Genomic DNA, 27324 nt, shown 5'->3' with positions numbered 1-27324 from the left:
CCCCCCCCCCATACAAAAAGGTGAAGCAAAGAGATCCATATACCATGCAATTTTTTCCATAGGGCAAAATTTCTTAATAATATCATGCAGCTTCAGGAATTATTTTCTGAGGGTTGTGCTCTCCTAGTTTACAAGGATAATTTTTTTAAGAAATACCACTATGAGTATTGGTCTATCCTGATGTCAGATTTGGGCATAATTCCTGTACATTGTGCTGGATTGTTTGTGTTCTCTCTTTGAAATACTCCTCATACTTTCTTTCCTGCTGTAGATGACATTTGCTTTTTGCCTCTCAAGAATTCTTCTCCTGGGTACTGAAACTGGAGCAAGTAGTTCTTTCTCCTGCACTATGATTAGCTGAGATCTTCAGCAGAAGTCTCCAATATGTCCACTATGCTCTTGTGAGTTTGTAATCATGTTTCTGGGTTGCCCAGGTAAGAGAGAGGCCCTTAGTTTATACAAGAAAGCAAGTCTTAGACAAGAGCCAAATACCTTGGCCTGTTTCTTTTTAAAATTTGACTGGCCCTTGCTGATGGTGGGAAGGCAAAATGTGCACATCCTTTTTAGGGTGTCCATTTGATTTTCTTAAAACTGCTCTCTCCTTGAGCAAAGGGAAGCTAAAGACATGTGAGTTCTCTAACCTGGGTGTGGAAAAGAAAATGCAGCTCTGGATGAAAGGAAGACACCCATGCTGTATGCAATTGAAAAAGAAGGTTTGCATTCTGTAATAAGGCCCCTCATGAAGGCTGCAATATGGGAAGGTTGCAGGGGCTGGTAATGGGGGAGTCATTCTGGCCTTGATCTGTTCCCAGAGGATTTCAAAAGGTCTAGGATGACTCTGCCAAGAGGGCACTATTTTCCTTTCAAGTTATTTAGGTTTCATCTGCCTTCTTTCTAGAGCAGAAAGACAGGAATGTCTCTCTGCCAACGTCCCTCTCTTTTCATAATACCAAAGCAATGAAAACAGATGGCAAACAGAATAAAGTGGGAAAGCGCTTTTCTCTTAAGATGTGTGCTGTAGAAGAATAAAACGACAAGACTTGGACTTCACATGAGCATGCCTGGCCACTAAATGGAAACAAAATGAAAATCATTTCTATACAGTTTGAGCAGGAAACCAGGGTAAAAAATGGGGGAAGATAGATTTATAAAACAAAAATAGTTAATTCATTTTTGAGAAGGACATAAGGTCCCAAAATTTAAAAGTGGACATTATTCTTACATGTGTGAACTAACCTCCGTACTAAAAGTGTGTTTGTCCAAAGAGAGTGAGTCTACTTTGGTTTTTTTTTTTATATAAATGTATGTGAAAAGAATATCATAAATAAAGATTTAAGATCTCACCCAGTTTAGGACCAGTAAAGAACAGATTCTATGTTGTGATAATTCAGTTGGGAACATAAATCTGTCGCCTTCTAGTATTGATTAAACATTCCAGTCTCATTGATGGTGTAATGATGCAAAGCTGATAATAATTTTAATTTTTAAGAGGCTTTTAAGGCATAGCTGACTGAATAAACTAGGTATGTCCAGAGTACAGTATAAAACAGTAAAAGCCAATAAGTTACAGCATGTTGTCACATATCTTTCCTTTGTGTCCTTTCACACTGTCAGGTTGGACAGAGATTCATTTTCTCTTCCTTCTCCCTAGATTCTCTGAAGCAGTGAGAGGCATTGGGAATCTTGTCTTAGTAATAGGATGCTGATTGTAATTGGTGTAGTCCAATAGTGGCTTTCACTTACCTTCGCTACCGGTTCGGAACTGTGAGTGTGTGCGCGTACGTGCTTGCTTCACTCGCGTGTAGCGCTTCTGCTCAAGCGTAGAACATTTTGCGCATGCGCAGAGTGTCCGTGATGATGTCCGGGTGGGTGTGCGGAGCCTCCCGCCGCCGCTACCAGTTCGCCCAAACCAAGGTGAACCAGTAGAAACCCACCACTGGTGTAGTCCTAATGTACTATTTTAGTTTTGAACATTTGTAGCCCAATTAGAGCCATGAGAAAGGAGCTGCATGAGGTATGACTTTGCCCTACATGTGATGAGAGCACATACATTAGACTCTCAAAAAAAAAAAAATGTTCCCAGCGAATTTCACATATATGTGAAATTCAATATTTGGAGTATTATGTTTATTCTGGGCCTGCTTGATACACTAATTTTAGGTGTCCCATCTATTCTCATACTTACTTGTCTTGGGAGGGGGTGATTGGTAGGATAACAGTGCATGTATGTATGTGTGTATGTTCGGGGAAGGGGTGCACATGCACTTGTATATATGTAATTGGAAATCCTGGTGTGTACTTTGGCTTTGAGTGTGTTGTAAAATTTCTGTAATTTCCCCCAAAGCAGAACAATGAACTAGAACAAAGAGCTAGCTTGTAAAAGTTGTAAAAATTGACTTTTAGATCTACGATTCAACAAGCAACTTATTCTTGTAAATAAGTACAATTTTGTCTCTCACTAAAAGGAACATTTTTGGTGCTTGGGAAATTCATGCTAAGGACAATTTACATATGTCCTTGCCTTTTTTTTTTTTTTTTTAAATGTACATCTCTGGATAGCCAAATGAAGGTCTTGGATGACAGCTTCTGATACCTGCATGGACTGACAAAATTTGTAAATACCAAAGGATACTAGACAGTAGCAATGAGCAGGGTATGTCAGGTTCGCTCAGTCTGGTGTCTTCCAAATTTGCTAGATGTTACTTCACATAATCCCAGCCAATATGGCCAAATTCCAGTGATAACTAGAAATTATGAGAATTGAAAACAAAGAGATTGGAGAAAGCTATGGTACAGAGTTCAAGAATATTTGAATTTAGTAAAGGACAAATTCCTTAAAAGTTTTGAAGACTCTTCCTTTTCAGCTATTTTTAGAACCGTAATGCAAAGAGTTACTAGGAGCATGAAGAACAACAAAAGAACTAGAGCAGAGTCAAAATGTCCTGGGCATGCCCTTTGGTATCTTGCTGGAGTATCTTTTTGCTGAAACATTTCCTTTGTATGAACACAAGTGTTAGGTTCAAACTGCATATTAGGCAGCATGGCAAGTTGGTTGCTGTTTTTTGTGTCTTAAAACATTTCTAAGCCTCCCCTGCCATGGGAGGAACCTTTTTAAAAAGTTAAGTCATTTATGAATTGGGGCAGTTTGGGAAAGGGCACATGGAGCCTCCCTGAACCAGCTTCAGCTTTTGAGTCTGAATAATTTGGAAGTCTGTTCTTTTCAAACTGGCAAGATGGATCTGCCTGTTTCCAAATAAATGTTTAGGTTTGTGTAGTCAGTCACTTGCCTCTCAGAGGGGCAGTCTTGATGGTTTGTATATCGCATTGACAATGTCTGAAAAAGGAATATTTAATTGAGTTGATAGGTGTGGGTGTATATATTATAAATAAATGCAGTCACTCCTGTCCTAAAGTAAGGTGAATTTTTTTCAGGTTTTATTTGTAGTGTACAGGAACCATGATTTTTTTAATCTGCACATTTAAAAATTGGATAAAACAAAGTGTGTTGTAATTATGCTTTTTAAATTTGAATATGTAAATAAAGCTGAATTCTGCAAAGTTGAAATTTTCTTGCTTGGATTTATGTTGAAAGTAACAGCATTTTTTTCCTAAAGATTATAGGCAACTTCTTTCTCCTTTCCACCAGTACCAAGGCAGATGAGCCAGGCAGAATTCCCACCATTAAAAATCCTGAATTGTAATAAGACTTATGGGTCTCCATTCTTTCTGAAGCCCCAGTGTCTGGCTTCTTCAGATCATCCTATCATTACAGATTTTAAGATATGCCACAAGATTGTGCATTATTGTGGCCAAACACCCCCCCCCCAGATAAATAAACAATTGTTCAGTGTCTAGCTTGCTTTTCTTCAACTTCATAGGGGCTCATATGAAGATCTCTATTTTCATTCTCACAAGAGCAACCTGTGAAGTAGGTTAGACTGAAACAGTGACTGGCCCAGAATCACTCCCAGTGGTTATGAATTCAGTCTCCCTAGTCCCAGTCCAGCACCGTAATCAATGCACTGCCTCTTGTTATCATTCATGTTAGTACTTCCTTCTAAGCTGCTTTGCACCCAACTATTGAAGCAAGCCCTAATTTGATATCTGTTTCCTTTGGCATAACTCAGTCCTTTTTATGAAGAAGACTTGGAAAATTATGAAAATAGTTTTTGCTTTTAAAGGAAGTAACTGCATGGTTAGAATGCAGTATTGCAGCCCACTGCCAGGAGTTCAATCCTGACTGGTTCAAGGTTGACTTGAACCAGGTTCCATCCTTCTGAGGTCACTAAAATGACCCAGTTTGTTGGGTCAGCAATATGCTGACCCTGTAAACTGCTTAGAGAGTACTGTAAAGCACTACAGGTAGTCCTTAATTTACAACAGTTCATTTAGTGATAGAAGTTACAACACAAAAAAGTGACTTATGACCATTTTTCACACTATGACCATTGCAGCATCCCCATGACCATGTGATTTACATTAGGATGCTTGGCAACAGGTTCATATTTATGACAGTTGCAGTGTCCCGGGGTCATGTGATCTTCTTTTGTGACCTGACAAAGTCATTGGGGAAGCCAAATTCACTTAACAACCATGTTCCTAATTTAACAATTGCAGTGATTCACTTAACAAATGCGGCAAGAGAAGTTGTAAAATGGCGCAAAATTCTCTTAACAAATTTCTCACTTAGCAACATAAATTCTGGGCTCAATTGTGATCGTAAGTCAAGGACTACCTGTAGTATATAAGTCTAAGTGCTATTGCAATTCCCCCTGCCTGCTACTTGATGTTACTGGAATCTTTTGTTCTCTTGTTAAAAATAAGTTGTCTCTTCAGAGGGTAGGAAAGGGCTGATTTTGAGAGGGAAGTCATCTGGGGTGGGAGCCAAACCTAAAACAACACTGAAGAGAAGTGCAGCGACAACATCAGGCCTTCCCATCAAGGCCTATTGGTTGTGTAAACAACTTGAAAACCTTCCTCTGACCATTACTGGCCTCCATCCACAAAGAGAGTCCATCTGAGAGCAAGAATGCACATTTGGCTAGGTAATTATGAGAGAAAAAGCAAGCAACCTTACCTTACAGAGACATCTTCCTGATCTTGTTACTGGAGTCTTGTGATAAGGCATCCCACCGGTCCATAATCCAAACCTCCACTTTAAAAAACAAAAAGTATCTACGTGCAAAGATATTGCCAAAATGTAATTGTTTAACATGACAGAAAATTAACTATGTTTTCTTGACTGTGAGTGAAATGAGCAGTTTCCAAATTTTATAATGTGCAGATAAGACACTCTTCCTCGTCACATCTACTGGACCCACCAGAGCAGGGAGGCAGGGAATGTTGCAGGTCCCCTCTTCTAAGGTCCATCTGGTGGGACCCAGAATAAGAGCCTTCATGGTGGCTCCCTTCCTTTGGAACAGCATCCCTGTGGAGAGTAGATTGGCCCCTATTGTGACACGAATAGAATAGAATAGAATAGAATAGAATAGAATAGAATAGAATAGAATAGAATAGAATAGAAGAACAGCAATAGCAATAGCAATAAGACTGGTATACCCTTTACAATGCTTTTTACAGCCCTCTCTAAGCAGTTTACAGGGTCAGCATATTGCCTATAACAATATGGGCACTGGTGGATCGCTACCGGTTCACCCCAGATAGGGTGAACTGGTAGTTGCGACGGGAGGCTCCGCCCACCCACTTGGACATCTCTGCGCATGTGCAGAAGCTTCTGTGCATGTGCAGAAGTGTTGCACGCACACGCGAGCGCCCTCACAGCCACAAGCAAACTGATGAATATGGGTCCTCATTTTACCAACCTTGGAAGGATGGAAGGCTGAGTCAACCTGGAATGGAATGGAATGGAATGGAATGGAATGGAATGGAATAGAATAGAATAGAATAGAATAGAATAGAATAGAATAGAATAGAATAGAATAGAATAGAATAGAATAGAATAGGAGAAAAGGAGAAAATTTTTTATTGTAACTTTGAATGTACACTAATCGGCATACATTAAGATGGAATTTCGTTGCAGACAGCTCTCAAAGGGTCATCACTTTCTCAAAGACCCTGAAGACCCGGCTTTGCCAACAGATGTGGGTAACCCAGAGTGCGAAGAAGCCCATCAAGTGGCTTGTCAGATTGATTGATGTTGCGGGGGTGGGGGAATTTTTTTTTTATTGTTTGTATAGTGGGTTATTTTTGTAAGCCACCCAGAGTCACCGCGAATCAAGATGCGGCCATACAAATATGCATGTACTGTGCGTGTGTAAATAGCGTGCAAATAATTTCGTCTCATTAAAGGAATTCCTCCAACCTCTCTAGGCGGACGTGAAACTAACGGGGCGGAAGAAACTTGCAATAGTTGATCGCCCTGTTTAAAAAAAAAAAAAAAAAAAAAGCACGGTGCTCAAACCCCCTCGCCTCAGAACACGGCGCGAGGCGTTCTAGCCGCCGCTTTCTATGAATGAAGCGGCGATTCCATACACACACCCCACCCTTCCATCCGCGCGCTCAATCGGAAGCCGCTTGATTGGCCAGGCCAAAAAGCTTTGCCTCATTCGCCGAGAGGCGGGTCCGCGAGGGAAAACTCCGCTCCACCCTCAACGCTGGAGAGGGAGGGGGGAGGAGGGAGGAGGGGAGGAGTCGGAATCTCCATGGCGACGAAGCCGTCAAGAGCGACCTCGCGCGAAGAAAGGAGGAGGAAGAAGCGATGTCGCAAGCGGGGCTTCTTTTACGATAGAGGAGCGCTCGGCGGCTGGCGGGGCCTAGCCGTGACCGAAGGCGCTCTTGAGTGGTTGTCCTCCCTTTCTTTTACCGCCATGGAGATGCCGCCCCCGCCACTGCTGCCCCCGCCCGAAGGTGAGTCTCCGTGACATCTCGGAGGGTGGTGGGGCACAAAGTCGCTGGGTGTGTGTGTGTGTAATATATAAGCAAGGCAGCTTCCACTATCCCCAAACCTGGCCTGATGGTGGGGAAGGATGCTTCGTTACAACGTTATGTCTTTTGGCTTGTTGTAGAAATCAGTCTTCAAAGGGGGATAGGCACTCCGCACATGCTCAGGGGCCTCGAGGTAAAGGTTCGGCCCAGTTGACGGTGCCTGCCAAGGCCAGGAGGCTTCCACAACTGAAAATGTGGGAGGAACCATGTTTTAGCATAAGCCACATTCACCTTAGGGCCACTCCCCTTCACCCTTTCCCCCAGCTTTCAAAAACCGGTAACTTTATATGCCCACCCCGCCCACACGATGCAGCGCTGGCAGGATTGGCAGGTGCCAGGTGGTATGGTGGAGGCGACCAGCTTGAGCAGAATAGGAGACATAGGCTCATCGTTTCTGTACCAGCTGTTCAGCTGCTTTCTTTTTCCCCTTTGGTATAAAAGGGATAAGTAGTTTGAATGGTTCTCAGCTCTCAAAGTGCTAAGAGTAACCAACATCTAATGGTTTTATTATTATTTATTTATTTATTTATTTATTAAATTTTTATACCGCCCTTCTCCCGAAGGACTCAGGGCGGTGTACAGCCAAGATAAAAAAACCAACAATATAAAAGTTAAAAACAATTTAAGATTATTAAATAGTTTGGCCAATAATCTAAAATAAAATAACCCATTAAAATAATATTTTAGGCCAGCCCTGCTTGATGGAATAATAGTGTTTTAAGGGCGCGGTGAAAGGTACGAAGGTTGGGAATCCGACGAATCTCCGGGGGAAGCTCATTCCAGAGGGCAGGTGCCCCCACAGAGAAGGCTCTCCCCCTGGGGGTCGCCAGTCGACACTGTCTAACCGACGGCACCCTGAGGAGACCCTCTCTGTGGGAGCTTACCGGTCGATGGGAGGCTATCGGAGGCAGAAGGCGGTCTCGTAAGTACCCGGGTCCTATGCCATGGAGCGCTTTAAAGGTGGCAACCAACACCTTGAATCACACCCAGAAGACTATTTGAAGCAGCCAGCCTGTTTATTCTGATAAGAATACAAATCTAAAGGCTGATCAGAAAAGATCTAAAAATACAAAATCTAAATCTAAAAAGTGTTTTCAATAAAAGGTGAAATGAAGCCAGGAGGATAGAATCTGGAAGTACATATGTGAAGTTGAGCGCCAGCATTTAGATATTTTTTTAAAAAAACGTCCTACTGGAGAATCAATCTGGCCACTTTAGGAAGCATACTGTCAGATTATATAAGGTAAGGGTGTTTGTTTTTTTTTGTACAATTGGGATCTGTTTCCTGCTTTGGTGATTACCCATAGCACTCCTTAAGTCATGTTTTATAGATATGGTGATTGATTAGAGGTGATTTCTTAATTTATAAATGCATAGTGATATCTGTTCTTACTGTTACTCCTCCTTCCTCACAGATCAAGAACTACGCAATGTCATTGACAAACTGGCTCAGTTTGTGGCACGGAATGGCCCTGAGTTTGAAAAGATGACAATGGAGAAGCAAAAGGAAAATCCTAAATTCTCATTTCTGTTTGGAGGAGATTTCTATGGCTATTACAAATATAAGCTGGCTCTGGAGCAGCAACAGTGTGAGTTAGGGAGGAGGGTGGCAAGAGAATTTGCTGTGGATAATATAAATTATTCAAAACATACTATATGATATCAGCAATGCTAAAAAGCGGATTTTTAGCCCCATTTTGCAAATAGAATGGGAGCTGTCTGAAGCCAAGAGACTATAAAATGATTGTAATATTTGAGTTTATTAGTTCTTGGGTTAGTTACATTGCCTCTCTTCTGCACTTTTCTGCTCCATAATATTCTTGGGGATGACTGGTTTGAGCAGATGAAATTCACCGCAGCCCATTATTCAATTGAACTCTTAGGAGACCCATGAATTTAAAAAAAAATAAAAATGTAGCATTAAGCTAGGTGTAATCTAAGAGGCTAGATATTGTTGTCTTGGTTCTTTATTTGCTATGTATCTTAATTTCAAGAACTGCCTGAATTTTCCCCCTTCATTCTGAAGTTTAAACAGTCTTGGGGATTGCTGACGGTTATAGAAAAGAACAAGTATGTCACTTGCATATTTTGAAACTTAGAATAGAATAGAATAACAGAGTTGGAACTTTGGAGGTCTTCTAGTCCAACCCCCTGCTTAGGCAGGATACCCTATCCTACTTCAGACAAATGGTTATCCAGTCTCTTCTTAAAAACTTCCATTATTGGAGCATTTACAACTTTTGGAGGCAACTTGATCCTGATCATTTTAGAGCAAAGCTGCTGCATACTTGTTAATATTTTAGCTGAAGGTCCCAATTTCTTTGGATAACTTCAGAATTACTTGAAGTTAGCATAGAAATCAATAAGCGTAACTTTTGCTGACTAGCCTTAGATAGGGAAAAGGATTCGGAAATCCTCATTTCCAAAATCCATTTTTAAAAACCACTCTCTAGAGCCTCACTTCTCCTAGAGAAAGCAATTTCCCTTATTGGGATGAGAATTTTTCCACCTGCAACATGCTATTTGCAAAATGTTTGATGGAGTTTGATAACTGGGGAAGAGAGTATGTGATCCAATATTCAGACATGGCTATCTTAGGTTCTTCTATGCTCCTCCTTTACAGTATTGTGCAAGCAAGGTCAAGATATTGAGGCTGCCCCACCGATTCAGCCAATTCCCCAGCCACCTTTGGCTCCTGCCGCCCCGATCGCCACTCCTCAGGGGACTCCTTCAATGGAGGAATTAATCCAGCAAAGTCAATGGAATCTGCAGCAGCAGGAGCAGCACCTCCTTGCCCTGCGACAGGTATGGATTTGACAAAAGTATTGTTGATCTGAGACTTTGGATTGGTTTGGGGAAGCCAAGATGTGAAAATGATTCATTCAGAAGTATTTTGCCCAATACATTTAGAATACAGGCTATTTCAAAGTTACTGAAGAATTGTTACCAAGTATTACCTTGTTTTTCTTATACTCACCGCAAAGACTATTTGAAATATGGTGGCTGAATCTACTAAGAACCTAAATAGAGTACTTTTTCTGGTGTTCTTGTTTGGGTGGATTCTTCCTTTGTGATTTGGCTCTGAGCAGGCGTATTGCTTTCTTTGAAGGGAAAAAAAAGGAGGAGTGCAAGCAGAGCGAATTGTAGTTTAAAAGTAAGGACTGCCTCTGCTATGGATCATTAAATGTCAGAAGTGTTACAGTCAAACATGATTTTTAAGTAAGAAAATTCGGAGACTCTGCTAAGTGGTGATTTGGGTTGTCCTCTTTAATTCTTGGGTTGTCCTCTTTAATTCTCTGTTTAGGAGCAAATCACCTCTGCAATAGCTGTGGGTATTGAGCAACAAATGCAGAAAGTCTTGGAGGAAACCCAACTGGACATGAATGAATTTGATAACTTGCTACAACCAATCATTGACACGTGCACCAAAGATGCTATCTCCGTAAGTAATGGCAAAATCAGAACAAAGTGGTATCTGGTACAAAGATAAAATGTTTGTTACATGTTTGAAGAGGATTCCCAAATGGTCATGAAATTCTCTTTAAATATTAGTAAGAGTTAGCAATCAAATCCATCAACTTTGATTATTCTCTAGAGCAGTGTTTCCACCATAGCTTTAAGATATGTGGAGTACTAAGAGTAGAACAATGAAGTGGGTCTGTCTTTGTATCTTGAGCAGATCTGGTATATCTACAAAACTGGAAAAGTTATAAAAATTGAGTTAAGACTGACAAACTACTACATTCAAATTGAAATAGCTCTCAAAGTTCTGATATAAACTCTTTAGATAAGAAAGTGAATTCTTGGGTGAAGTATGAATTATTTAATATATATATATATATATATATATATATATATATATATATATATATATATATATATATATTTGTTTTCTCAGGTTTTCGCGGGTGTTTGTATGTAGGTCTTTGGTTATTCGGGTCTTCTCCCACGTAAAATTGGAAGTGTCTCGGCGACGTTTCGACGAAGTCTCATTCGTCATCTTCAGGCTGGTGTTCTCGGCTTCGTGCTTCCAGGAGCAATGTGAGATCGCAGCTGTCTCTTCCTTTTAACTGCTAGTGGAGGTGTGAGCTGATTGGGTGGGAACTTGGCTGTGTTCTGATTGGGTGGAGGTGTGTTCTGATTGGTTAGGGGCTTGGCTGTGCTCTGATTGGCTGGGGTTGTGTTCTGTTTGGGTGGGGGCTTGGTTGTGCTCAGCTTAGTCTGAGTTGCAGGGGGATTTGAGCTGGTGAGCTGCGTTGTTGTTGTTTGGCTTCGTGTTTGTGGCCGTGCGAGCTCTTCATGGTGGGTGTCAGTCTGCTTCATGTATGGATTGGAGGGGTTTAAAGTGGCTAATGATGCAGCTGCGGTCTGGCTTCTGGTCCTTGGTCGTGGCTCATTATCAGTGTGGGTTTGAGTCTGCTTTCTGCGTGGATGTGTGGTGGTGACATCAGGTGTGGCACTCGTGAGTGTGGGTCTGGTGTCATTCGTCGTGTTAGGGACTCGTTTGTCAATAAGGGCGGGTTTCCAAATGGCTGGTAGGCGGGAGGTATCGTCTCGTTTGTTCATGCTGTGTGGGCGTTTTTCTATCTCAATGGCTTCTCTGATTATTCTGTTGTTAAAGTGTTCAGTTTTGGCAATAGTTCTGGTCTTTTTAAAGTCAATATCATGTCCTGTGGCTTTAAGGTGTTGGACCAGGGAAGAAGTTGGTTCCTCTTTTCAGAAAAGAGGAACCAACTTCTTCCCTGGTCCAACACCTTAAAGCCACAGGACATGATATTGACTTTAAAAAGACCAGAACTATTGCCAAAACTGAACACTTTAACAACAGAATAATCAGAGAAGCCATTGAGATAGAAAAACGCCCACACAGCATGAACAAACGAGACGATACCTCCCGCCTACCAGCCATTTGGAAACCCGCCCTTATTGACAAACGAGTCCCTAACACGACGAATGACACCAGACCCACACTCACGAGTGCCACACCTGATGTCACCACCACACATCCACGCAGAAAGCAGACTCAAACCCACACTGATAATGAGCCACGACCAAGGACCAGAAGCCAGACCGCAGCTGCATCATTAGCCACTTTAAACCCCTCCAATCCATACATGAAGCAGACTGACACCCACCATGAAGAGCTCGCACGGCCACAAACACGAAGCCAAACAACAACAACGCAGCTCACCAGCTCAAATCCCCCTGCAACTCAGACTAAGCTGAGCACAACCAAGCCCCCACCCAAACAGAACACAACCCCAGCCAATCAGAGCACAGCCAAGCCCCTAACCAATCAGAACACACCTCCACCCAATCAGAACACAGCCAAGTTCCCACCCAATCAGCTCACACCTCCACTAGCAGTTAAAAGGAAGAGACAGCTGCGATCTCACATTGCTCCTGGAAGCACGAAGCCGAGAACACCAGCCTGAAGATGACGAATGAGACTTCGTCGAAACGTCGCCGAGACACTTCCAATTTTACGTGGGAGAAGACCCGAATAACCAAAGACCTACATATATATATATATATATATATATATATATATTTATTATTTATTTATTGGTTCAATTTATATGCCGCCCTTCTCAGGGCGGCTTACAATGTGTTAAGCAATAGCCTTCATACTTTTGTATATACCTGCTTAGTAGGGCTCCCCCCCCCCCAAGCGGTGTTCTTTTTTATACAAAGTCAGCTTATTGCCCCCACAAACCGGGTCCTCATTTTACCTAACTTGAAAGGATGGAAGCCTGAGTCAATCTTGAGCCTGGTGAGATTTGAACTTGCAGTAATTGCAGGCAGCTGGTGTTACTTAACAGTGCTTTAGTCTGCTGCGCCACCAAGAATTCATGTAATCTCCAATTATTTGTTATATCTTATAATTTCAGTCTGTGATTTCTACTGTGTGAACTACTGTGACTGCTATGTTGTTATGGGTCCATGATGTAGCATAAAAGATAGCCATTCTTTGCACCTTCATACACCCTCCTCGTGCCTCTCATGCATGGACACCTGCTCCCCCACCCAGCAGCAACCACTTACCTGTGTGCAACTTGCAACTTCCTGCCTGCTTCCCCTGTGACTTTAGTTATGAGATGCCAGTAGGAAGTTTCCTAGACTAATGATTGTGGGAGTCGGTTAACAACAGCACAGGACTGCAGGAATTGCTGCTGGTAAGCAATGCAGTCATACTTGACAATTGCATTGCTTTGCAGGAGAAATCACAGCCCCAATAATCATAATCTTGACGGGGTCAAACACATCATCACGCCTCCCACACAAGAGACCTAACTCCAGTCCCCCTTGAATTCCATTGATTCTTATCTAGCACCAATTTGCCTTGACCTTTAGTAGATCAGATTCTTGTGTATAGGAGTATGAAATAAATCCGTAATATTTTTGAACTCTATCCCGGCTCCTGGGATTTTGCACCTGATCTTTTTTATGAACATTAACTTTTGTTTACTATGGCAAACTTTCACACCATTTTATGTTCTCAGGCTGGAAAGAACTGGATGTTCAGTAATGCCAAATCTCCCCAGCATTGTGAACTAATGGCTGAGCATCTGCGCAATCAGATCACTGCCGAGGGGGCGCATTTTGAGCTGCGACTACATTTAATCTATCTGATTAACGACGTCCTCCACCATTGGTGAGAAGTGGTTCTTTCTGGGCCCATTCTTAGGTTCCCAGGGCAAATGGGATGATGAATGTTTGCTCAGATGCACCTTGAAAGATAGGTTCCAGGAGTTACTAATCTGCATGTCATACTGGCACTATGAAGAATTTAAAGACATTACTCCATAGTTCACTGATCACTCACAGTGTCAGGTTGCCGTCATGTGACATTTTGCAACGTTTTTCCTATTCGCGGAGCTGGGGGTGGGTATAGCCTGTGCATGACGCATCTGGCCTGCGGGCCGCCAGTTTGACACCCCTGACTTAGATCATTCTAATAATCATTTGTAAAGCAATCAGAAATGGTAACCATAATCCCTATTTTAAATACCAAATATTAAATAAAAATGTTTTGGCTGAAAAACTTTAGCAAATTGTGAAGAATAGGGAGCCAAATATACATGAAATTGTCCCTTTCTCTTATTTGGGATATAGGTGGGGGGGGGTTGCATCTGTATTAAGGCTGCTTGACAAACATATAGAGCAGTAGTTCTCAACCTTCCTAATGCCGCAACCCTTTAATACAGTTCCTCATGTTGTGGTGACCCCCAACCAGGGGTGGGTTCTAAATTTTTTTACTACCGGTTCTGTGGGCGTGGCTTATTTTATGGGCGTGGCTTGGATGCCATGTGACTGGGTGGGCATGGCTTATTTTGTGGGCGTGGCTTGGAGGTCATGTGACTGGATGGGCGTGGCTAGCTGGTCATGTGACCAGGTGGCCATGGCTATGTGTATAGGGACTACTCAGAGGGCTGAAAAAAGTCATTTCTGACAGGTCCTCGCACTTTTGACTGGTCCTCACACTTATGACCATCCTCACATTTATGCCCGTGCAGCATTCTTAACAACCATGTCACTCATTTCAGAACTGCTTCTTTTCACCATGGTGATAAGATAGGGCAAAAAACGTAAAATGTGAGGATAGTCGTAAGTTCGAGGACTGGTCAAAAGTGCAAGGACCAGTCAGAAATAATTTTTTCAGCCCTCTGAGTAGTCCATATGCATAAAAGGATATAGCAATAGAGAGGGATGAAGGAAGGGAAGGGAAATTAGAGTAGGAGTGAGGGTAAGAGAGGGAGGAAGAGAGGAGGAGAAGGAGAAAGGAAGAGGAAGTAGGGAGGAGAAGAAGAGGGGGAGGAAAAGTAAGAAGGAAAGAAAAGAGAGAGGTGGTTGGTTTGAGGAGAAAAATTGCTGTACAATAAAAAAGATGAAAGGGAAGAAAACCAACCCCAAACAAATATAAAGATATTAAGATAAAAAATGAATTGTTAAACTTTAAAGAATAAAAGAGAACAAATATGAATAAATAACAATAATTAGAAACACACATACAAACATACAATGTATTTTCTTTGAACAGAGTATTTGACTGGTTCACAAATTTAAACAGTGTTTAGTCATTTCAATTAAATTTACAATTTCTATATTTCCTTTTTGCCATATTTATTCCTCATCTATTTTTGTAAAAAACCAATATTACCCTTCATCCTCATCTCTAATCTTAATCAAATCCAATTGTTCCCTTCTATATTATACCCCTTCCCATTGTCATCTATTTTTATATCCATCCTCACATTGGTTAATTATGTAATATTACAGTTGTTTAATATAAATTCAACATTTTAATATAAATCAATTAGTTATATAACTACCTTTTTTGTATATTAATCAATATGAACATGAATATTCCAATTATTTTCATGCAATCCAATTTCTTACAAATCAATTAATTATATTTACCAATAATAATAAACCAAATAATTTCCCCCATATATTCCTCCAAACCACAACTTAACCATTTCTGCTTTCAACACAATATACAATTAATAGTATCTCAATTATTACAATTCCCTAGTTAAATAGAACTTTTTTTCTTTTGTGTTTTAAAATCTTGAACTCTCCTCTTTTTCCCTAAATTTCCCATTGTTTGCACCTATCTTTTTTGGTGAGGAAAAAGAAAAGAAATCTGCCTGTCTAATTTTCTAACGTTGCAGCAACAGCAAAGCCAACAGCCTGCTTTACTTTCAGTTTCATTTTTCAGCATAGCTAGGGGAAAAAAAATCTGCTCCAGCAAGCAGCAGAGCCCTGAGCAAAACAGCTGAGAGCAAATCAGCTGAGAGTTGGGAGTTGATCTAATCAAGGGCTAATTAGCCTATGCTGAAGCTCCGCGGGCCAATAAAATTACAAAAAAACACCAAACCGTTTGTTAACGGTTGCTGGCTCGCCCGCCTCTTGCCCACCACTATTTATTGGCACCACTATTTATTCCCCTCCCCCCCGCGGAGGGGCAGGGCAAGCCAGCAATTTAACAAACGGCTCGGCCGAACCCCCTAGAACCGGCAGAATCCCACCACTGGCTATAGGGTGGCCCTTTGAAGCCCCGCGGCAAGAATTTAAACAGTTTTTTTTCCTCTAGCCATCAGCTGGGACTCAGGAGGCAGCAATAGATTGGGAGTGGGCGGGGTAAGTGAACGGCCGGCGATCCAACAGAGCAGAGAGTGAGGGTGAGTGAAGGCGGGGGGGGCGAGAGAGGGCTTTGGCGACCCCTATGAAATGGCCGTTCGACCCCCAAAGGGGTCGCGACCCCCAGGTTGAGAACCGCTTATATAGAGGAACCTAGGATATAGTAAGCTTGTGCACGACTTGAAATCAGGGGTGAAATGTAAAATGTGTTACTACCAGTTCTGTGGGCGTGGCTTGGTGAGGGAGGGTAATGTGACTGGGTGAGCGTGGCAAACTTTTTTTTAAAAAACTTTTCAAAGCATTTTTTCTAATGCTTTGAAAAGCCTCTGGTGATCAGGCAACTCAGCTGGGATTGTCAGAAAGGCTTTTTAAAAAATGCTTTGAAAAGCCTCTGAGGATCCCAGCTGAGCCGCGCGATCATCAGAGGCTTTTTTTTACTTTTAAAAGCATTTTTTCGTCGGAAGAGGTTGTAGAAAAAATGCTTTTAAAAGTAAAAAAAAAAGCCTCTGATGATCGTGCGACTCAGCTGAGCATGGTGCGGGAGCACAGGGATTTTTGCTACCGGTTCTCCGAACCACCCGCCACCATCGCTACCGGATTGGGCGATCCAGTCTGAACCAGGAGCATTTCACCCCTGCTTGAAATGCTTTAGATGTCCAGATCAAGAACTCTACATACTTAAAATAATCTACTCCTCTAATGATGCCCTTGTTCTTGCCTTACTTTCAGCCAGCGGAAGCAACAACGTGATCTCCTGGCAGCCCTGCAAAAAGTGGTGGTGCCCATTTACTGCACTAGCTTCCTGGCTGTGGAGGAGGACAAACAACAGAAGATTGCCAGGGTGAGCAGCTCGGCTTTACTTCAGGGGCAGCCAAGAGCTTGCCTGAAGTCCGGCCTGCCAAGTAACAGCCTTTCTCTTCCTCTTGATTTCCCACAGCTCCTTCAGCTGTGGGAGAAAAATGGCTACTTTGATGAATCGATTATCCAGCAGCTCCAGAGTCCAGCCCTTGGACTCGGGCAGTATCAGGTAAGTCTTGGTACTAGATTTTGGCAAGGAAAGGCTTGGTAGAAAGGGTGCTGGGTTAGGTTTAATCTGAGCCAGCTGTTGACCTCAGCTCTACATTCTTTCTTTGCTAAAAACATCTTTTTTGAACTACAATATAAGAAATGTTAATAGCCAGTTTGAAAAATTAAGTAGTGCTAGAGAATTTTGAGATAGGAGTGAATACTTGGTGAAGTTGCATGAAGACAGCATATTGCTGCTCACTGCAGCTAATGCTCTGGCTTTCCCACAGAAGTTAAACTCTAGGCAGCTACTGTTCACAGATTCTGACTGTACATTAAACAACCCAGTTTTATATATATACTGTGCTAGCCAGTAACTCTCATGTCTTCAGCCAAATTACCTCTGCTGCTCATCTGAGTGAAATCTCTCAGGACCCATTGTGGCTCACGAAGAAAAATGCATAACACATTTTTCAGAAAAAAGTTGATAGGAGGGGAACAGAAGTGGCTATGTAATAATTACATTTTGTAATATCACTAATTGAAAGGCCTGGGATACTGTCCAGCATTCTGCCAGATAGAATAACTGCCAGAGTTTGAAGGGACTTTGGAGGTCTTCTAGTCCAATTTACTGCTCAAGCAGGAAATCCTGTATACCATTTCAGACAAATGCTTGTCCAGTCTCTTCTTAAAAACTTTCAGTGTTGGAGTACCCACAATTTCTGGGGACAAGTTGTTCCACTGATTAATTGTTCTAACTGTCAGGAAATTGCTGAAATCTTGTTTAAAGATTTGAGATTATTGTTAGAGATAAACCTGTTTCCTTTATTTCAGTATACTATCAATATACAGACCTGTAAACTGCATTTTTAAAAAAAATGAAATTGACTTAGTAATTGAACTAATCCCTTTTCATTTTTCCCAACCCAATGGATTGTTGGATACAAATTACATGAAGTGGCTTGGAACTCCTTTTTACTGGTAGGATAACTCCCCAAAAACAGAACAGAACCAAATTAATATGGCAAAGGAGGTTTGCTAAAGAAATACAAAAAGGAGGGCACATCAGACTGGGTCTGTGGAGGAAAGCATCATACTGCGATGTATCCTTAAGATGGAGGCTGTTGGGGATAGATTAGAATACTGTCAATTTCTCCATTTGAAGCCGCCTTCCCTTGTCCATGTGACCTGGGGCAGAGCATATGCAGCTTGCCCTGTGCTTCCCAGCACACATGTACCCAAAGGCTCATGAGGACAAAGCAGAAACACACAAAGAAAAACACAGCAGCTATTTCATTACGCAGAATAAAATGTTGATGCCGATAAAGGCCTTGGACAGCTCTAGTAACAATCTTGTGTGTACTTGCCTTTAATTGAATGTAATACGCTGGATTTCCAGGAGGGGCAGGGTACATTCAGGAGGAATAACCGCCTGCTCAGTCCAAATATTTTATGCAAGAGAAAGAGGGTGAAGACAGCCTGTCCCTAATGGTTCTCAGAGTGTATGGTAGATACAGATCGTAGAGTAGTTCAGTTTGACAAGATTCTTCTATAGGTGTGGATCCCTAAAGAATTCAGCTTGAAAGAGTCACCATGTATCTCTTAATTTTGGAGTCTAACATCAACCTTATTTAAATTTACAAATACATTGAAATGAAAATTACAGTAAAGAGACAAACTGGATTTAACAAATTAAATTAATTAATTAATTTAATTAATTCACTATTGAAATACTAAAACAAACTGATTGGGCTGAGTATGTTATACAAACCCAGGTGCTAGCTTGATAATTGATCTGATTATGGGCATTGGGTGAAAAATGCCATGTGAGACAGAGCAAGATACTTAGGCAGGACTCTCAGTTATGATATTGGTACTTTAAAACATTTTTCCTTTTCCAACCCTCTCTTCCCCTTCACCTTTGCAGGCTACTCTGATCACAGAATATGCCAATGTTGTGCAGCCAATTCAGGTTGCATTTCAGCAGCAGATTCAGAATTTGAAAACTCAACATGAGGAGTTTGTCAGCAGCCTCACACAACAGCAACAGCAGCCGCCGCCACAGATGCAAATCCCCCCACTGGAAAGTGAGGTGAAACCAGCTCCTCCAGCCTTAGCCCCTCCTCCAGCTACTTCCATTACGCAAGCAGGTACAGCTCTTCTGAGTGGACAAAGAGTTTCTATTTCTGCTGAGTCTCTAGAGCAGGGGTGTCAAGCCCAAGGCCCGCGGGCCCATGGGGCCGCCCTGGGAACAGCAAAGGACCAGCCCGCGGTGCCTCTGCCAGTGAAAACGGAGCTTGGGAAGGCCACGTGCAGCCATCCCAGGCTCCGTTTTTGGCCACGACAGTCTCCTGCAGCTCTGCCAGCAAAAACAAAGCTTTAGGGGAGGGCCATGCCCAGGAGCCCTTTTTTGCTGGCAGAGCACTCAGGCCACCACAGACGTCCCGGACATGAGTGATGTCCTGGCCATGCCCCCCACCTCCCCCGCCGCCTCTCCGAGGTCAAACACAACCCTGATGTGGCCCTCAATGAAATCGATTTTGACATCCCTGCTCTAGAGAATGGCTTCTAATGCAGGGTTTCTCGGCCTTGGCAACTTGGAAGAGGCATGGACTTCAACTGCCAGATTTCCCCAGCCAAGTTTGGGCCACATCTCTTCAATTTGCCAAGGTTGAGAAACACCACTCAACTCTCTGGTTTGGCTGTCTGAGAACTTTGGGGATGCAGTAAGGGGGCATTCTGACTATTAATGACAAGACTTCCTTAGATGGGATTATCCAATAAAAAAAGCTGCCCTGAGCAAAGCAAAGCTTTGAGGCAGTGCCCTAAGCGATCTCCTCTGGGCTGATTTTATGCCGTGCCCAGGAAAGAGGCTGTCCTTTCTCACATTGCGGTTTGTTTTCAGATGAAGGGAAGGCTCAGCTGCCCCTTGCAGGCTCCACAGAATACGAAGCCACCGGAGCTGGGCCTCCTGATCCTGCTGCAGCTGGACCTCGTGGACCTGGGCCTCATGATCACATTCCTCCTAATAAGCCGCCCTGGTTTGATCAGCCGCATCCTGTCACACCTTGGGGCCAACAGCAGGTACTAGTAGAAGGTCTGGGGTGTATAGAGTGGGAAGTATTTCTGGACGTGAAGATCTCATGTGAAGCAGCATCTAGTCAAGCTCTTGGTTTTCCGAGCAGCCCTCCCCAATCAACTAACTCTGTGTCTTTCCTTCTGCAGCCCCCCGATCAACCTCCATTCCCACACCACCAGGGTCCTCCCCACTGTCCTCCATGGAACAGTAACCACGAGGGGATGTGGAACGAACAGAGGGAGCCTGGCTGGAACAATCAGCGTGAAGCTCCCTGGAACAACCAGCCGGATCCATCCTGGAATAATCAGTTTGAAGCCCCCTGGAACAACCAGCATGAGCAGCCGCCATGGGCCGGGGGCCAGAGAGAACCCCCTTTCCGTATGCAGCGCCCACCTCACTTTAGAGGGCCTTTCCCCCCTCACCAACAGCACCCTCAGTTCAATCAGCCTCCTCATCCACATAACTTCAACCGCTTCCCACCTCGCTTCATGCAGGATGACTTCCCCCCGCGGCATCCCTTCGAACGGCCTCCATATCCCCATCGCTTTGACTATCCTCAGGGGGATTTCCCTCAAGGTGAGTGGATAGTAGGGCTGGGGAGAACAGGGTTATAGTGTTGATTGCTATACTGGTGTGGTATTCGGTTTTTGTCACAAGGGATCCTTTAAAATTCTTTGCCTATTTGAGAAATCCTGTCTGCTCACAAGCAGCGCATTCTGAAAAATGAAAAAGGAGGCACGTGCGTGTTCCTACTTAAGATTCTGAATACCTTTTTGGTAAAGTATGGCTTTTCTAAATAGATCAGTGTTTCTCAACCTTGGTAGCTTGAAGATGGGTGGACTTCAACTCCCAGAATCCCCTAGCCAGCGCTGCTGGCTGGGGGATTCTGGGAGTTGAAGTCCATCCATCTTCAAGCTACCAAGGTTGAGAAACATTGAAATAGATGCTTGTGGTCACTGGTTTTTCTACCCCCTTAAAACAAAACCAGGGTCCTTTTCATCATTGCCCAGAAGTGGTGGGCTTTTAAAAACTGATTGTTGCAACAATTATAATGTATGAAGAAATGCTCAAGTTGCTGTTTTCAGCCCCAAAGGGATAGGAGGGGCTCTTTTTATTAATAAAGCCCAGTCCACTGATCTGCTTGGCCTAGAATTTTGACTTCCGGGTATTGGCTTGAATCTGCTGATCAGTGATTGTCCTGCACCAGCTGTCCTCTTTCTTATTCTCTGTCCTTGCATGAATTATTTCTTTACAGGTTAGCTGTTCTGATCCCTCTTTTTGTGCACCCTATTTGAAACAGGGCTTGTTGGAAAAGGCCCTTGAAATCCTGCAGGTGCTATTGGGGCAAGTTGATTTTATAAATCCTTGCCGAGGAAAGTAGTCATAGTTTAGCTCAGGGGTCTCTAAACCTTAGCAACTTTAAGACTTGTGGACTTCAACTCCCAGAGTTGAAGTCCACAAGTCTTAAAGTTGCCAAGGTTGGAGACCCTCTGGTTTAGCTAACCTTTGTGTGACAATTTTGATGTGTGTGAAGAACTCAGGTGGGGTAAGGTTGGGAAGAATGTATCTCCATTTTCTAACCTTGTTTCTGGACTGAAAAAAAGGATTCCTGTCTGTTTGTGTCCTCTGCCCTACTCTTGTTACTTGCGTAAGTCCCTTTTCAAAAAGACTGCCTTGAGTCATTTCAAGTTTGAACTTCTCATATTCCTTTCCAGAAATTGGACCGCCTCACCACCACCCTGGGCACCGCATGCCACATCCTGGAATAAGTGAACACCCTCCGTGGGGTGGGCCACAGCATCCTGACTTTGGACCTCCTCCCCATGGCTTCAATGGACAGCCACCTCACATGCGCAGGCAGGGGCCACCTCACGTTAACCACGATGACCCCAGCCTGGTGCCAAACGTCCCTTACTTCGATCTTCCTGCTGGACTCATGGCTCCTCTTGTCAAAGTAAGTGCTTTCAATAGTTGATTTGGGAACGACTGGATTATGGGCTCTCCAAGGGAAACTTGTGCTTTGTCAGGAGCATATGAATGTTTCTCCTGAATGGTTGCAGGAGAGGCAAGGTGTCTGGGCTGATAATTAATCAGTGTTAGGAACCTAGCTTCTTTTTATGCCAGGTAACGTGTTTCCACTTGTGACTTCTCCTTGCGACAGTTACCGGACATTTAGCTCCGTTCGCACTGCAAGGTGGTTTTTTTTTTTTTAAGGGTCCAGTTTTTACAAGTGCCTCATTTGAGTCTATGATTTTTTTTTTCCTTTTAGCTGGAAGATCACGAATACAAGCCTTTGGATCCCAAGGACATCCGCCTGCCCCCTCCGATGCCTCCCAGTGAGAGATTACTGGCTGCAGTTGAAGCCTTTTATAGTCCCCCATCCCACGATAGGCCAAGAAACAGGTAAGGAAGATTGAGTTAGGCCTACGTGTTCCACGGATTCTGCAGTCTTCTTGATCATTTTGATTTCCGACTGCTCCAAATCTGGAGAATTTCTAGACTGTTAGCATTTTCAGATTACAGCAGGAAATGCCATGAACTTTCATCTTTACAGAAGTAGAGTCTGGTGAGGTCCACAAGGGCCTTCTTTGCTTTTGCACCTGCCCTCTGGAACATCTTGACCTCCTGGAGTCAGGTCAGCTCCAGTCCTCCTGATCTTCCTTAAGAGCCTAAAGACCTGGCTCTGCTCTGCTTATAAGAGCTGCGGTGGCACAGTGGTTAGAGTGCAGTATTGCAGGCTGCTTCTGCTGACTGCCTGCAATTTGGCAGATCGAATCTCGCCAGGCTCAAGGTTGACTCAGCCTTCCATCCTTCCATGGTCGGTAAAATGAGGACCCAGATTGTTAAGGACAATATGCTGACTCTGTAAACCGCTTAGAGAGGGCTGTAAAAGCCCTGTGAAGTGGTATATAAGTCTAAGTGCTATTGCTATTGCTATTGCCTAGTTGGCTTGGTGCTCTAAAGGAAGGACTTTGTGTTGGAGGTGGCTTATAGATTAATATCAGATCCCATCTCCACTCCACCCATATTTTAACTGTTCTATTTTGTATATTTTATAGTTTTGTAGCATTCTATTTATTTTTTAATATTGTAAGTCACCCAGAGTTACCCTACGGTAAAGATGGGCAGCCAATACATTTGATAAACAAACAAGCAGGCAAACTGATTTCTCTCTCCCCATTCCCCTTTTTCTACTTGTTTTCTTATTTCAGTGAGGGCTGGGAGCAGAATGGACTGTACGAGTTCTTTAGAGCAAAGATGCGAGCCCGGCGCCGCAAAGGACAAGAGAAAAGAAACAGGTAGCCATTTCATTCATGTTATCTTAGTGAAAGTACAAAACCTCATAGGCAACATTGAATTTTCAGTAGTCAGTACAGTACTGTACAGTACTGTAGTATATGTGACGCATAAATGTGGAAAGTTGTTTTTGCATAGGTCCAAATTTACTTACAGATAGGCAGAATGCATCTCAATCATAAACACTTTCTCAAAACATAAATGTGACCTTATTTTAGGCTGGCAAGCACTTGGCATGTAAACCCATCTCATATTAACAAAGTTTACAGGATTGTGAAAGGTATCAATTATTTCACCTTCCGAAGCTTTTTATCTTTTTTGCTTGCTTATGAATGTGCATCAGGACTGGATCGTATTTTAAATTCAGATTCACTTCCAGCATTCATATTGCTAGATATGCCTGCATGCTGCTTTTTCAGTATCAGTTAAAGATGCATTTTTATTTCCTCCTTTTGCCGGTGCAGTGGCCCCTCACAATCCCGCAGCAGGTCTAAAAGCAGAGGACGGTCTTCTTCCCGCTCCAATTCAAGATCTTCAAAATCTTCTGGCTCATATTCAAGGTCTCGATCTCGATCCTGTTCCAGATCAAGGTCCTATTCTCGGTCTCAGTCCAGGTAAAAAAAATTGGGGGGGGGGGGGGAAACTAGGTTTAGAAAAAGACGGTTGGGAAGATTTTTCTGTTTGGCTAGCGATTGTACCATTCTGTATTGTCTCCTAAGGAGCTTGAATGTTATTGTTGGAAAACTACAGAAGTGGTGTTTGTCTTAAGTTGTAGCTCTTGTGTTAAATTTATGTTTTACCGACAAAGAAATAAAGGGAGACTAATATAGATCTATTTCAAGCTATTTAGCTCTCATCAGCTAGCCATACCCTTCTGGGATTCAAACCCGGGATGCTTGCCTATTAGGTAGATGTATTAACCTCTAAGTCACGTGTTCTCCTCACTTTGTCACCTATACCAGGGGAGAGATTAAGTGCTTTTTCTCCAGTGGGACCCCTCTATCAGGGCAATCTAGTCTACCCAACTATGAGACTGAGCATACTACTTCCGTTTTTGCCTTTCAGTCCAGGGGCCTTCACTATTTGTATTCCTTTTAGGAATAAATCAGTTTCACTGAACCTTCAGGTGTGGATCTGGTCTTTGACGCCTGACAGATACCTTCTGATTACTTCCTTAGTATCAGTCAATAAATCCAAGGTTTTTCCAAGGCTTTTCCTTATTGGTAGGGAGGAATCAGGAAACATACAATGTACGTTTGTAGTCTATAGCAGCTGGCTGGGGAATTCTGGGAGTTGAAGTCTGCCAGGCTTAAAGTTGCCAAGGTTGGAGACCCCTGGTCTATAGAATGGAACTAATTTTCACCTCTTTATTTTGTAGGAGTAGGAGCAGATCCCGCTCTTCACGAAGTCGCTCCCGCTCCAGGTCCCGATCAAAATCCTACTCCCCTAGTAGGCGGCGCCGGTCTCGATCTCGCAGTCAGACACCTCCGTAAGATTTGACTTGTTCATTCTGCAAAGATTTTGGTCAGAAGGGAGCAAAAGGCTGAAATGTTTGAGGAACTATCTAACACAGTAGCTAAAACTCTATTTTAAAAAAAAAATCCTATGTAGATTCTTTGCCATTGCCATAGTTGCTGTCTTCATTTAGTCATTCTTCAGCAAGTGTTAACCAAGAATATATAAAAGGTCTGATTTACTATATTCTGCTTACTGATGTAGCTCTGCAGCTGGATTGGGCTCCAGCTCAGGACCTCCCATACCAGAATCCAGACTTGGAGAGGAGAATAAAGGACATCAGATGCTGGTGAAAATGGGTAAGAAAGACTGCCTATTTCTCTCTGGCAGCATTCCAAATGCATTCCCTGTATGGAGAAATCACTGCTTTCCCACACGTGTGTTGAGGTTTCAGCTCCCAGAATTCTCGGCCAATGTATCTATTACCCATATGTACAAAGAATCTGGGGACTTCATTTCCAATTGAGTTGAGAACAGAAGTGTTGAGTTTCTCTGAACCAAGATTTGCACAACATGCTCAATCTTTAGCTGCAGTTTTCAAATCTTTTGTAACTTGAAATTTTTAATCCTTGTAATTCTGTAAGAAAATGGCACATTATATTTGATATGGAAGATTCCAACAACATGCTTAAGGAGTTGAATGGTTTGCATGTCCCATTGACTCAACCATGGATGAGTGAATCTAGGCCCATCTGAATCATTGGCTGCATTTTGTCAATAATGTCTGTACGGCAAGAATTGCAGTCTTACTCTAGTCTTGCAAAAAGCCTAAGTCTTCCAAATATTTTCCTAGCCTACTTATTGTGAAATATTTATCCAGGGTCCTGAATCTACTTCTTTATACAGGATTTCCTCTGCTGGAAGAATTTTCCTGAGGCAGATCTGTACATGAAGTGAGCAAAATTGGTCTGGAATGACTGGAAGTGAACACATAGACATGATTCTATTGGTTGGCAACTGGAACATTTTTGTGTGCTTGATCATGCTATTCTGTGTTTTTCAGGATGGAGTGGATCTGGGGGCTTGGGTGCCAAGGAACAAGGGATCCAGGACCCTATTAAAGGAGGGGATATCAGAGACAAATGGGATCAGTATAAGGGTGTGGGAGTATCCCTAGATGATCCCTATGAGAATTATCGCAGGAACAAAAGCTATTCCTTTATTGCTCGTATGAAGGCCAGAGATGAAAGTAAGTGCCCACTTCAGCAGGTTAACAATAATCAGGGCAAATAAATTTTTTGATAGTTTCCATAAGGTTAGCAAGCCTTTGGCTAAAAGGGAATTCTTGTTTTAGGAAGATGTGTTGGCTGCTTTTGGTACCAATGCTTAACAAGCAGCACAGCAAGGTGCTGCTGTGAACCATCTTTTGTCTTTTTGAATGTAGTGTATGCATATTTAAAAGAATAAAAAGGAAGTATCTACCTTTCTAAGAATAATGTTAAATTCTTAATGTTTGGCTTAAGCTTGGGTGCATTTGAAAGACACCCAGTAATAACTGCATGCGTTGAAATTGCAGGCAGTGTAAACCAATAGCAAATCTTTCCCTTTGGATTGGCTATATAAATTAATAGCATGTGTATGCAAAACGTTTTGAAATCAAAACTTCATTTCAAGTGTGAAACTACTTTTTTTTAGCGCATTAAGGGGTTGATCATTTCAGAAGCGTACTCAAGCTCCCCGATTCACAATTTATATTTTTCTGACAATTATATTTTTCTCCTAAAGGCTAATGGTGTTTCAAGTGGAGGAAGCCAGATAGCTACCAAGTACTGGGCAAATGAATCAAGAATCTACTGTACATTCTAAATCCCCAAGATACCCCTCTGCAGCCATCACAGCTCCATCCAGAACAGAGGGCTTAACCACTCAATAGTTACTTCTAGATGTTTAAGGATTTGTAACAAGAAAAAAAAATATTTAGGCCTTTTATATTTTTGTATATATCCTTTTAAGAAGAATTAAGAGGAGTGCTGTAGACTGACTCATCTGTAGCACCATCACATTTCCTTGTTTCAAAATACGAAGCATTCCTAGAAGCCCTGTCTGAAAACATCTTTTGTAATTGTGGGTGCCCATAGACCAGCAGTTCTAAGTGATCCAAGGCTTGCCCTGAGCGAACTGAAAGAACCATTTTCCTCCCTGTCTAATAGAATTGTTCTTTCACAGCCATCCATTTTGACATAAGGTAGCAACTGTTGTAGACTGACTTACTGTAGCTGTGAAATTTATTCATCTTTCAACTCCCTTCTGTCATGAGTCAGCTACCATCTTGTATTTACTGTTGCCTTCCAATAAAAACTTTTTTCTATATAAGGATGGGATTTATTAATAGGCGATGC

General features: G+C 42.6%; 1 protein-coding gene across 4 annotated transcripts; it reads left to right on the top strand.

Moving 5' to 3' along the window:
- Nucleotides 1–6782: 6782 nt before the first annotated feature.
- Nucleotides 6783–27292, top strand: CHERP (calcium homeostasis endoplasmic reticulum protein). 4 transcript variants are annotated; one of them, XM_070943313.1, is made up of 18 exons: nucleotides 6783–6867; nucleotides 8361–8534; nucleotides 9569–9750; nucleotides 10250–10387; nucleotides 13449–13600; nucleotides 16819–16930; nucleotides 17027–17116; nucleotides 19022–19244; nucleotides 20000–20178; nucleotides 20320–20749; nucleotides 21889–22127; nucleotides 22443–22576; nucleotides 23386–23472; nucleotides 23935–24084; nucleotides 24849–24959; nucleotides 25190–25284; nucleotides 25989–26174; nucleotides 26711–27292. In XM_070943313.1, the coding sequence occupies exons 1-18, from the start codon at nucleotides 6828–6830 to the stop codon at nucleotides 26713–26715; spliced, it is 2727 nt and encodes a 908-aa protein (XP_070799414.1). In that variant the 5' UTR covers nucleotides 6783–6827; the 3' UTR covers nucleotides 26716–27292. The 4 variants fall into 4 exon arrangements, with proteins under 4 accessions (XP_070799414.1, XP_070799406.1, XP_070799430.1 ...); XM_070943305.1 differs by having other exon boundaries at nucleotides 16819–17116; XM_070943329.1 differs by lacking the exon at nucleotides 25989–26174 and having other exon boundaries at nucleotides 16819–17116.
- The last annotated feature ends 32 nt before the right edge of the window (nucleotides 27293–27324 follow it).

The sequence above is a fragment of the Pituophis catenifer genome, unplaced genomic scaffold (assembly GCF_029215685.1).
Source record: "Pituophis catenifer annectens isolate HBS135680 unplaced genomic scaffold, rPitCat1.0.hap2 SCAF_1, whole genome shotgun sequence".
NCBI lineage: Eukaryota > Metazoa > Chordata > Lepidosauria > Squamata > Colubridae > Pituophis > Pituophis catenifer.
The sequence above is the reverse complement of the archived record's forward strand: the minus strand, read 5'-3'. Positions and strand labels throughout refer to the sequence as shown.

Excerpts from the sequence above, each read along its gene's own strand:
- CHERP (XM_070943305.1), top strand. The coding sequence starts at position 6,828 with ATGGAGATGCCGCCCCCGCCACTGCTGCCCCCGCCCGAAG. Across the intron at positions 10,388-13,448 it reads GCACCAAAGATGCTATCTCC|GCTGGAAAGAACTGGATGTT; the intron begins GTAAGTAATGGC and ends TTATGTTCTCAG. Across the intron at positions 20,750-21,888 it reads TCAGGGGGATTTCCCTCAAG|AAATTGGACCGCCTCACCAC; the intron begins GTGAGTGGATAG and ends ATTCCTTTCCAG.